We start from the raw sequence: 12,358 nt of genomic DNA, 5'->3' as shown, positions 1-12,358 counted from the left end.
AGTAGTTTCGCGGATCGCTTCTAGCACACTACTTCTAGACGGGTGTGACCTGTGCCTTCTTTGAAGAACTGGGCACAGTTTTCTGTTTGAGGGATCTAAGATTACTTTTAGTTAGAGGAGGGCTAACTCAGCCGCAAATTCAGTATAGAATCTGACTGGGATTCCATTGGGCCCTGGAGCTTTGTTCAATTTTAACAATTTCAGCTGTTGCTCAACACCACTGACACTGATACTTATTTCATTCATCTTTTCAGTAGTATGAGGATTAAATTGGGAGAATTCAGCTGGATTTTCCTTTATAAAAGAACATTTGAAAATGAAGTGAAGCATTTCAGCTTTTGCTTTGCTACTCTGTTTGTCTCATTCCCTAGGGTTTGGACACTAAATTTGGCTCCCCAGGGGGCTCATGGTTCTTTCGTGAGTATGTGCGTGGTGAGCACGGGGCCCTGAGCTATTGCAGCCTTTCTTCTTTCCAGGGCTGCATTTCCTTGCCCCTCTCGTCCTTTCCTCTCCTTCTTCCTTCTCCTTTGCCCTCTCCTCTCCCCCTTGGTGTCCCTGCTTATGTTGGCCCCGCTATCCTCCTGGTTACATTGGTTTTGCAATTTAGTTCTGTTGCGTAATCACCTCATCCTTTTGGCACTTCCTGGCCCCCCTCTGGGATTTGACCTCCATTACTAATTTTCTCTTCCGTAGTGTGAGCCGTTTGGGGAAGAGCACCTTACCTGGTGTCTCCGACGTGTGCCCTCCTAGTTCATTCCACCTTTTCTTTCACATCGTTGTCTGATGCTAGGGTGCATAGCCAGCCCGTGTGGTGGGGTCGCTATGTACGCTTTTGGTTGAGCCCCCTGAACACACAGGGATCACACTTCTGATACCTGTGTTGTGACCACCTCATGTAAGCCTAGGAGTGGTTGCTGTCGTCCTGGAGCATTAGAACTCCTGGCAATGGCCTCCATGCCAGACCGCCCTTGCTGTGGCTGGGTGGTGCCCGTGAGGAGAGCCCCACACCGGAGTGTGTGGTATCAGGGCGGACGCTATGCAAATGAAACACATGCAGGTCCAGAACTCTGGCCGTTCTTCTGCGGCTGTCTCTCTGCCTGGAACTGATTTTTCTAGTGCTGCTTCTCCTGCCCCTTCGGCCTTTCCTTCCATGGCTACCCCCTGGGAAGAGGGTCAGGCCCGTCGGCTAGGGGCGAAACCTTCCCCCGCTATCTGGTTTGCACCAGGACTGATGAGGATACTTTCACCAATACCAAACCTGTATTCTTTGTGGAACACATTGAAGACAAGTTTGGTGAAGTGGACTCTCTGAGCAAGATGTGGTCGGGTTCGTTGTTGATCAAAACTGCTTCAGCTGCCCAGTCTGCGGCCCTTCGTGCCTGTAACCATCTTGGCACGATTCCTGTGTCCATTACCCCCCACCAGTCTTTACATATGGTTCAAGGTGTGATTTTTTCACAGGGACCTCATCCCTCAAACTGATGAGGAACTTTAATCTCAGACAGTGGGGTGTTCACTTTGTTCAGTGTGTTCAGATGGGTCCGAAGGACAATCGCATTGATACTGGTGCCTTTATCCTGGCCTTTGAAGGGGATTACCCCCCCCCCCCTGAGAAAGTAAAGATTATGGTTTATCGATGTGATGTGAAGCCATACATCCCACCTCCTATTAGGTGTTTGAAGTGCTTGCGTTTTGGACACATCTCTTCCCACTGTTCGCAGACCCCTCTCTGTGGTGACTGTGGATGTCCGCTCCATGAGGGGAGTTCCTGTGTTCCCCCTCCTGTGTGTGTAAACTGTCATGGCAATCATTCTCCACGTTCACCAGATTGCCCAGTATATAAGAAGGAAAAGAAGATACAGGAGTACAAGTCCCTTGATCGTCTAACCTACACCGAGGCTCGTAAGAAGTATGCACGTCTTCACCCTGTGTCCATGACGTGTAGTTATGCTTTAGTTACATTTTCACCCCTTCCTTACCCCAGTCCCGGACCCCTCTCCTTCTCCACTCCCCTGCGGCTCCCACACCTTCTCCTCTGGGTGCTGCTCCCCCTCCCCAGCCGCAGAAGTGTCCCACTTCTTTGGCATCTGCCGGTCAAGGGCGTCCATCCCGGAATACCCCTTCCCGGCACCTTTCAGGACAAAGGTCTGCTGTCACGTGACAACCGCGGGAACCATGGTCTGTTGGCCCCTAGGTCGCCTGATCTCTTTCTGTTCCCGATCTTGCTGCAGCTGGCTCCTTTATGCCACACAGCCCTCCTCGATCTCAAACAGAAAAGAAGAAGAAACATAAGTCCCGGGACAAGGAGCCTCTGGTGTCACCAGAGGTCCCATCCCCGGCTTCACAACCAGATTCTGCCCTGTTCATGGATGCCGCCCCCTCCTTGTCAGTGACTGGTGGTGACCCGGTGGTATGACTGGCTTTAGCCTGTTCATCCGCCATTTGAATCATCGTTCTGTAGTTATCCAATGGAATTGTAACAGATATTACCGTCACCTTCCGAAACTGAAATCCCTTATTTCTTCTCACTCTGGAGCTTGTGTGGTTCTACAGGAATCTCATTTTACTGATGATCACTCACCAACCCTCTGTGGGTTCCGTGTTTTCTGTAGAAATCAGGTTGCCCCCTGCGGGCTTCTTGCAGCATTTGTACGTTGGTCCGTACAGACGTTGCTAGCACGTGGATTCCTCTTCAAACTACATTGGAAGCGGTTGTTGTTACGGCCCACCTGGACTCTGAGGTCATGGTTTGCAATCTTTATCTCCCTCCTGACAGGACTCTTCCACCTGCTGCCTTAACTGCCCTTCTTCAGCAACTTCCTCCTCCCTTCCTCCTCCTCGGGGATTTTAATGCTCATCATCCCTTGTGGGGCAGTGCATTTCCATCTAGACGAGGTCTTGTCATAGACCAGTTTATTACAGGCCATGACTTGTGCCTTCTTAATGATGGCTCCCGTACTCATTTCAGTGCCGGTCATGGTACCTTTTCTGCCATTGATCTTTCTTTTTCTTCTGCCTCCCTCCTTCCTTCATTACACTGGTCGCCACACGACGACCTTTGTGATAGTGACCATTTCCCGTTGATTCTCTCACTCCCTTCCCGCTCCCCGATGGACAGGTTACCTTGTTGGTCTATCCAACGTACTGATTGGCCTCTATACACTGCACAGGTCGTGTTTTCTCCCTCTTTGTCAGGTTGTATTGATGACGTCCTACGTGACATGTCTGACGCGATTGTTCGCGCTGCTAGTCTTGCTGTATCGTGCTCATCTGGACCATTTCGCCGCCGGCAAGTCCCGTGGTTGAGTACGGCCATTGCCATCACCATCCGTGATTGCCATCGATCTTTGCAACACCTTAAGAGGCACCCATCTGTTGCCAACCTTATTACCTTTAAACACCTTTGCACTAAAGCCCAGAGCAAACCAATGTGTTGGGAACGCTTTGTTTCTTCCCTCTGTTCTACTGTCCCTTTTTTGTCAAGGGTATGGGCTACACTTCACTCTCTCCAGGGTTGCCATTGGCTGTCCACCCTCCTAGGCCTTCACCTCCCTGATGGATTTTGTACGGACCCGTTGATTCTTGCAGAACATCTTGCAACCCATTTTGCAACGGCATCAGCATCAGCCTCCTATCCGGCTGCTTTCCTTCACCAGAAACAGAGGGCCGAAGCTTCCACCTTATGTTTTACCCCTTGTCAGTCAGAATCTTACAATGAACCTTTTACTGAATGTGAATTTCTTTCTGCCCTTTCTTCTTCTCCTGATATGGCCCTTGCCCAGACTCCATTCATAACCAACTGCTTCAACATCTCAGTGCTCTACAGCGGCAACATCTTCTCCGGGTGTTTAATTGTATTTGGCTCCAGGGTGACTTCCCTTCTCAGTGGAGGGATAGCATCATGGTTCCTGTCCTTAAGCCTGGTAAGAACCACCTATTTGTTGAAAGCTATCGGCCAATTAGTCTGACAAATGTTTTTTGCAAGTTACTTGAACGGATGGTAGCCCATTGGCTCAATTGGGTTCTCGAATCTGGGGATCTATTGTCCCCTTACCAGTGTGGCTTCCGAGAGGGACGGTCTCCGATCGATCATTTACTTCGCTTGGAATCCGCAGTTCGGCAGGGTTTTTCCCAGCGCCGTCATTTGGTTGCAGTATTTTTTGACCTTCGCAAGGCCTATGACATGGCTTGGTGCCATCACATCTTTCTTACACTTCATCAGTGGGGTCTCTGGGGCCCACTCCTCATTGTTATCCGCCAGTTACTGTTCCATTGGTCGTTCATGGTTTGGGTTGGTACAGTTTTTAGTTTTCCGTGGACCCAGGAGACAGGGCATCCCACAGGGTTCTGTATTGAGTGTACTTGTTTTCCTCATTGCTATAGATGGACTTGGGGCCTCTGTCGGTCCTTTGGTCACCTCTGCTCTGTATGTGGAAGATTTCTGCATTTGGGTTAGTTCCTCTTCGATGGCCTCTGCAGAGCGGCAGCTCCAGGGAGCTATACGGCGTGCCTCTGCATGGACCCCTCTCACACGGGTTTCAATTCTCTCCTTTAAAATCGCGGGTGGTCCACTTCTGTCGCCGTACTACAATCCACACTGATCCAGAACTCTATCTTGATGCACAACGATTGCCTGTGGTCCCACAGTTTTGTTTCCTGAGTCTTCTTTTCGACAACAAGCTCACTTGGCTGCCCCGTATCAGACTTCTGAAGGTAGGATGTTTCCGTAAACTTAATGTTCTTCGCTTCCTTGCCCACACCTCTTGGGGTGCAGAGCGCTCCCTCCGTCTCCGCCTTTATCATGCTTTAGTTCTGTCTCGCTTGGACTATGGTTGTCAAGTTTATGGTTCGGCTGCTCCTTCCACACTTCACCTGCTGGATCCAGTCCACCATCGTGGTATCTGTTTGGCCTCCGGTGCCTTCCCTACTAGCCCTGTTGATAGTCTCCTGGTTGAAGCTGGGATTCCCCCCCCCCCCCCCCCCCTTTCTGTTCGGTGGTCCCAGCTTCTGGTGTCTTATGCAATCACTGTCCGTTCCTTTCCCACTCATCCTTCCTATTCTATCCTGTTCCAAGACCATGGACGTCGCCCACCTGATTCCTGCCCTCGGGCGGGGTTACCGGTTAGGCTCTGCCTTACGTCTCTTCACCGTGATTTTCAGCTTCCTCCTTTGTCCTGTCTTCCACACTCCCTCCCCTCCACCCCCCATTGGTTAGTTCCACGGCCCCGAATTCGGATGGATCTCTGCCGAGGTCTGAAAGATTCCATCCCCCCGATGGTGTTCCGTTCCTTTTCCCGCCGAATTTTATGGGAGTTTCGGGATGGTGTCGTTTTTTACACTGATGGCTCTAAATCTGCTGATCGTGTGGGATACGCCTTCACGTCCTCTGTTGGAACGGAAAATAATCTGCTGCCACCTGCATGTGGGGTGTTTACTGCAGAATTGATGACAATTTCCCAGGCCCTTACCTTTATTAAACAGTCCCAACACAACCGCGTTTTGTTATGTACGGACTCAATGAGTGGCCTTCTGGCTATTGACCGGTGCTTTTCGCGCCATCTCTTGGTCTCTGCCATCCATGACCATCTCGCTGATCTTCACCGTGCTGCTTGTTCAGTTGACTTCCTTCGGGTCCCTAGCCACATGGGTATCCCAGGTAATGAGCTTGCTGATCGTTTGGCTGGGGGAACAGTCACTTAGCCCCCCCCCCCTCCCCTCCCGATTTCTATAACCCCTCTTGCAACGGATTTACAGCTTCACATCAAATCCCACTTTGCACAATCATGGCCAACTCTTGGGAGGCTACCTCCCTGTCTAATAAACTTCATGCGACTAAGGTGACACCAGGCCCGTGGCGTTCTTCCTTTCGCCTCTCCTGGAAGGACTCGACCACACTCTCGTCTCTGCATTGGCCATACCAGGCTGACCCATGGTTTTCTTTTGTGTGATGAGCCACCCCCACTTTGTGGTTGTGGAGCCTTCCAGTCAGTAGCCCACAGTTTGGTTGAATGCCGCGTTCTTTTGGCTCTGCGTGCTAAGTACAGACTCCCCCACACTTTACCATTGATGTTGACTGATGATTTCCGGGTGGTCGAACTGGTTCTCGGTTTCCTATGGGAAAGTGGTTTTTAATCTCACTCCGGTGTTGAGGCAGGGCAGTGAGCCTTGGGATATCTCCCACTGTAAGCTGTGTTCGGAGATTCCCGACTCCCCTCCCTGGCCAAGATCCTCTTTTCATCCACTTTTACTCTGTTTTTATCACTTTTTAGGATTGGTTAGTCTCCTTTTCCCATACGCACTTCTACATTCTAGCAGTTACATGCTTTTAAGTCGTGAGTGGTCTTGCCTCTACTGCTTCAGAGGTGGGATATTTCCTGCCTCTTAGCACAGCGTTGGGGTCGCTCTCTTGCTGTCTTACCTCATTCTGTTTTTACCATTGATGACAGGACTGCAATTTTACGTTTTTTAGCATTTTCCCCTTTTATCGTTCTGATTTTTCTGAATTGTTGCACTATCTGAATGGACCACATTTGAAACAAGGGACTGATGACCTTGCTGTTTGGTCCCTTTAACCCCAAGCAACCAACCAACCAACTAACTTTGGTGACACTAACAGCCTTTACATATGACCAAATTTCTTTGGGTTTTATGAAATATCATTTGACAGTATTCTGCTATGATAATCATTGAAGACATCACACATTCTCTTTTGAGAATCAAACGCATGTCAATCAGCATCTATCTATAGCTCTACACTTTGTTTTAGATGTAGTATGCATTAGCCTCTGCTTCTTTAGATATTCCCTCCCATTATGACCTCTTCTATTGTGTACTTATCTATCTAGTGGATGGTCGACTACTCTGTTAAGTTGGAGCCATAGTTCCTCTACGTGCTCCTGCCCTGTACTTTGATTCAGGTTCCTCATTGAGATATGACACTAATGATTTTTTATCTAATTTACTGAACATTTATATTTTTCTGCTTAGTTCTGTTGTTCTTTGTACTTGAATTATCATTGTTGCCATAACCACCACATCATGGTCACTGAAAATGCTTTCGATGTGGACATCCTCAAAGAGGTCATATCTATTTGTTGCTGTTATATTCAATATCTTTTCATCATGAATGGGTTCCTAACTATCTGTTCTAGGTAGTTTTCAGAGAAGGCTTTTAGTAATGTTTGACAGGATGTCTGAGGTCTCCACTGATAATTATCGTATGTTTGGAGAATTTACATACAAATGAACTGAGGTTTTCTGTGAAGTTTTCAGTGATATCAGGAGAAGAGTCTGGAGGGTGATAGAAGGAGCCAGTTATCATTTCATCCCCACTCCTGGTGCTGAGTCTTGCCCAAATAGTCTCGCATGCAGCTTCAATTTCTTTCCCTGTGGATGTGTGTTTCTTTTCTACTGCGACAAGTACACAACCTCCATTTCTCATTTGCCTATCCTTTCGATATTTTGCCCAAAAATACCACTGCTATGAATTTCAGGTTTCGGCCAGTTTTTCTGAACCTATTATTATGTGAGCTTCATTGCTTTTCAAGAGCACTTCAAACTATGGCTCATTGTTGTGAATGCTTTGGCAGTTAACCATTAGGATTTTAATACCCTCATCTGTGGGAGGCACTTGTTTCAGTCTTACACTGATACTTCTGGGTTTCTTGCAGCCGTTGTTATCTGGATGGGATGGAGATACAGGTGCCTTTATTTTGGCACTTGAGGGAAACACCCTCCTGAAGAACATCAAGGTTGTGTGTTTTCATTGTGATGTGAATCTGCACGTCCACCATCGATCAGGTGTTTCTGGAGCTTTCGTTTTGGGCACATGTCTTCACACTTTATGGCAGACCCTCTATGCGGTGAATGTGGACAGCCACTTCACGAGAGGAGCCCCTGTGTCCTACTACCCATGTTTCTTGTCATGACCGTCACTCTCCAAGATCACCAGATTGCTTGATTTATAAAAAGGAAAAGAAGGTACACGAGTATAAGTCCGCTGATCATTTATCCCACACTGATGCTTATCAGAAAAATTACTCAATTCGCCCTGTGTCTATGATATATAACTTTGCCCTGTTACATCCTTTCGCCCTCTGCCTTACCCCAGTCGTACTTCCATCTGCTCTCCACCTCCTGTGCAGTTCACACACCCTCCCCCTACCCAGCTGGAGATGTCTCCTTCTTTCTTCAGCACCCCCTGTTGATGGGGTTCCCTCCCAGAATCCCTCCCCCCTGCATCTCCCAGGTCGGAGGCCTGTTGACACAACAACAGTAGTCCGTGTGCTCCAGGGCCGCACGTGCTCTTTCAATTCTGGATCTTGCAGAAGCCTGCTTTCGCCCTGTGTGCTCTGCCCTTCTTGACCTATGAAAGAGGAGGAGGAGGAGAAGAAACAACAAAAGCCTTAGGACAAGGTCCTTTCGTGCCCCCGGAGGTGCCGTGTGGCGTGATTGGCTCCAGCCTATTCACCTCCCATTTGGATCCCCAAGCCATGTTTCTTAGGTGGAACTGTAATTTATACTACTATTACCTCCTGGTGTTGCAATCCCATATTTTCTTTTACTCGGTATCTTGTATCATTCTCCAGGAATCTCATTTTACTAATGCTCACCACCACCCCTTTTTGGGTCCGTGCTTTGTTGGAACTGGGCTGGTCCTTTGAGGGCTTCTGGTGGCTTTTGCACATTGGTCTGTATGGTTGTTGTTAGTCCTCCTCCTCCCCCTTAGGGGATTTTAATGCTCATCATCCTTTGTGGGGCAGTACTTTTCTGTCTAGTCAGGGACTCCTCATTGATCAATTTCTTGCAAACTATGACCTGTGTCTTTTTAATGATGGTTCCCTTATTCATTTTAGAGCCACATACAGCACTTTCTCTGCCATTGATGTATCACTCACCACACCACTCCTCTCCTTGTTTTTTCCTTACACTAGTCACAACACAGTGGCCTCTGTGATAGTGACCACTTCCCATTTGGGTTTTTTCATTCTCTTCCCACCTCCCAGTGGCCGGGTTATCCCGCTGGTCTTTCCATTGTGCTGATTGGCCTCTCCATACCTCCCAGGTAGTTTTTAAACCTCCTTTGTGAAGTTGTATTTCTGAAGTAATTCATGATCAGTCCAGTAAGAAAATTCCACTGTAAGCATTGCTGTTCGCCACTTGATGGGCTCAGTTCACCACTGGCCAGTTCCGTGGTTGAGCACAGCCATTGCCACTGCCATCTGTGAAGGTTGTCATGCCATTCAATATCTTAAGCGGAACCCGTCCTCTGCCGGTCTTATTACCTTTAAATATTTTCATGCCAAGGCTGTTACATAATAAAATGGAGCAAGTGGGTATGTTGGAAATGATTTGTCTCCTCCCTATTTTCTACTGTCCCTTCCCACCTGTGCTTTACCTCTTGTCAGGCGGAATCCTACAATGAATCTTTAACTGAATGGGAACTTCTTCTGGCTGTCTCTTCTTCCCATGATTCAGCCCCTGGTCCTGTTTCCATCCAGAACTGTGTTGTGGTTCCTGTACTTAAGCCTGGTAAGGATCTGTCTTTTCTTGATAGTTACTATTCAATCAGTCTGACCAAAGTCTCATGCAAGTTACTTGACTGATGGATGGTGGCTCGTCAGCTCTGTTGGGTCCTTGAATCTCTGGCACTTTTATATCTGTACCAGTGCAGCTTTTGGGACAGTGTCAGAGTGATCATCTGATTCTATTGGAACCCACAGTTCAGCAGGCCTTTTCTCAATGCCGCCATCTTGTCGCACTTTTCTTTGATCTTTGTAAGGCCTACAACATGGCTTGGCATCAGCCCATCCTACCTGCTCTCCATGAGCGGGGTCTTTGGGGCCCCCTTCAGATGTTTATTCAACAGTTTCTGTCCCACTGTTTGTTCAGAGTTTGGGTTGCAACCGTTCTTGGCTCTCCACAGACCCAGGAGAATGGCAAACCTCAGGGGCCTGTATTAAGTGTCCTCCTTTTCCTCATCACTGTTAATGGACTTGTGGCCTCCACCGGACTGTTGGTCACCTCTTCTCTGTTTGTGGATGATTGCTGTATTTGCGCTAGCTCCCATTCAGTGGCCTCCACAGAATGATAGCTCCAGGGTGCCATTCGACATGCTTCTGTTTGGACAAGGTTTTAGATTCTCTCACTTTAAATTGAGGGTGGTGCATTTCTGTCGCCATTCTATCGTCCATCCTGATCTGGAGCTCTACCTCGACACCCAACACCTGACTGTGGTCCTCCCAGTTCTGTTTATTGGGTCTTCTTTTTGGCAACAAGCTTGCTTGGTTGCACCATACCCATATTCTGAAGGTTGGCTCTTTTCATAAACTCAGTGTCTTTCACTTCCTTGCCCACTTAGTTCCCCTCCTCAGTTCAGCCAACCAACCGACTATTATTTTTTGGTGTCAATAATCAGCGCACAGAATACAACACTACAGAGTTAGACGTGATTCAAAACTTTGATATTAAGGAAGGATGTTTTGCTTGGCATACACCCTGTTTTTGACTGAGCAAGCAAAATGGATTAGTAAAAGAGGAATTTTGGTACCTGAATGTGTGTGTGTTTGTGGAGGTGTTTCACTTAACACTGAATTGCAGGTCCAGCTTTCCTTAGAAAACTTTGCACATGTTGATTGACTCACTTTTTGCCTGCTCCCCATTACAACTGAGGAGTAAATTTAAAAGCAATACATTGATTACTGATGACCAATATAATTTAATTTACACTCTTGATTATTAGCAAATGGAGAAATTCACATTAGTGATAGTTCCAGCAGCAATCATATTTCAGGTAGTTCATAATATCTGCAGTGACATGTGATGCACTTAAAGGTTTTATTAAACTACATATAATGAATATAATATTTACAAAATGCGATTAATGAAATGTGAAATATATTACAAATGGCCTGTCATATAAGCTGTCTGATAAAATCTGCTATATAGGTTGAGGACAGATAGTGTAGTCCCAACTAACCATTTTTATCTATCATCAAAAATCTTTAACATGACAGTGATATATCAGCCCTGTAATTACGACTACCGGGAATGTAAACAATGGAAATGATCAGGCGTTTTGTTTGTTTTGAATATTGATAGCAGAATAGATGGATATTCATTTATCTTTCTTCTCCTTCGCCCTTTGTAATGTGGATCTTTTATGTTCTAAAAGCATATTTGATGACTGTATTATTCTATCAGCAATGTTACGTTGTCTTCACATCACTCCATTGCTCTTGCAACTCATGTCAACAACAGAAGTAGACAAGGTACCAGACCAAAGCTTTCTGTGCTGCTAGTGTCGATCCAGAGGGTGCGAACTTTCTTCGCTCTGGTGTAAACCAGGCTAGGGCCACATACAGATCGTAAGAGGTGCTCTTGGAATGTGGTGTGACAGTTGTCATAGATCTGAGTTTTAGTATTGAGTGATTTGTAAATGCATACTTGTGTGTAAATTCTAATTAGTTTATATCCTCTTATGAATGTTTTCATAAACAGTATGTCTAATTTTTGGCAACAGATCAATGAAGCTATGAACTTTACAGGCTTGACTGTGCAGAACAACTCGAACAACAGCTCCAGAAGTTACACCAAATATGGGATGAAATAGGTTATGGCGAGGAAGATAAAGTGTCCAGGGAAAAACAAGTAAAGAAACATCTTCTGGTAAGAAACTGTCTTAATTTCCTTTTACATGAGTGTCTTTCGTGTCTCAGTCGACTACTTGTGTGTGTGTGTGTGTGTGTGTGTGTGTGTGTGTGTGTGTGTGTGTGTGTGTGTGTGTGTACTGCAGTACCCTTGGCATATTATTAAGTAATTAGCAAAGATTATATCTGATGAATGATCAAAGATAGGGAATGTTTATGTCAAAGGTTGCGTTATGACTTCTCCACACACATTAATATTCATGTGCTCAAGAAAATACACACACACTCACACATTGAACAATATTTATAAACCAGTACATAGCAGCGTTTTTTGCACTTGTCCTTTGTATCTTGGTTTCTTTGTAGTTATTAAAAAAACTCAAAATTATTTTTTACTTCAGTAGAGCTTAGTTATTGCAAAACCTAAAAACTATATATTTTTCTTATCTCTTGTGGGAGAACACTAAGGGGGAAAATATTAAGTATTTGAAAGATGTAACAAAGTCAAATCAATCAATAGAATGAATATTAAGAAGACACAAAATCACATTGTAACAATGTGAATGAGTGAGCTAAAAATTAGTTAACTTGTGATGTTAACAGGTGATACCACCATCCCTTATTTCAGAGATGCATATTCATCATCGTCCTCCATGTTTCAGAATTCAAAGCTCAGTGTAATCAAGTGCTCATTGATGTCACTAACCCAG

The 12,358-nt window shown here is 46.2% G+C and overlaps 1 protein-coding gene across 3 annotated transcripts in view; it reads left to right on the top strand.

The window, feature by feature from the left end:
* The window catches only part of LOC126457750 (protein regulator of cytokinesis 1-like), a 148,581-nt gene that overhangs the window by 26,807 nt on the left and 109,416 nt on the right, over positions 1-12,358 (top strand). For all 3 annotated transcript variants that reach the window (XM_050094301.1, XM_050094299.1, XM_050094302.1), the window contains exon 2: positions 11,547-11,667. In XM_050094301.1, the coding sequence (XP_049950258.1) occupies positions 11,547-11,667 (121 nt within the window). The remainder of the gene's footprint in view (positions 1-11,546; positions 11,668-12,358) is intronic.

This window comes from Schistocerca serialis, chromosome 2, assembly GCF_023864345.2.
Source record: "Schistocerca serialis cubense isolate TAMUIC-IGC-003099 chromosome 2, iqSchSeri2.2, whole genome shotgun sequence".
Lineage (NCBI taxonomy): Eukaryota > Metazoa > Arthropoda > Insecta > Orthoptera > Acrididae > Schistocerca > Schistocerca serialis.
Note: the sequence above shows the minus strand (reverse complement) of the source record. Positions and strands in the feature narration are given on the sequence as shown.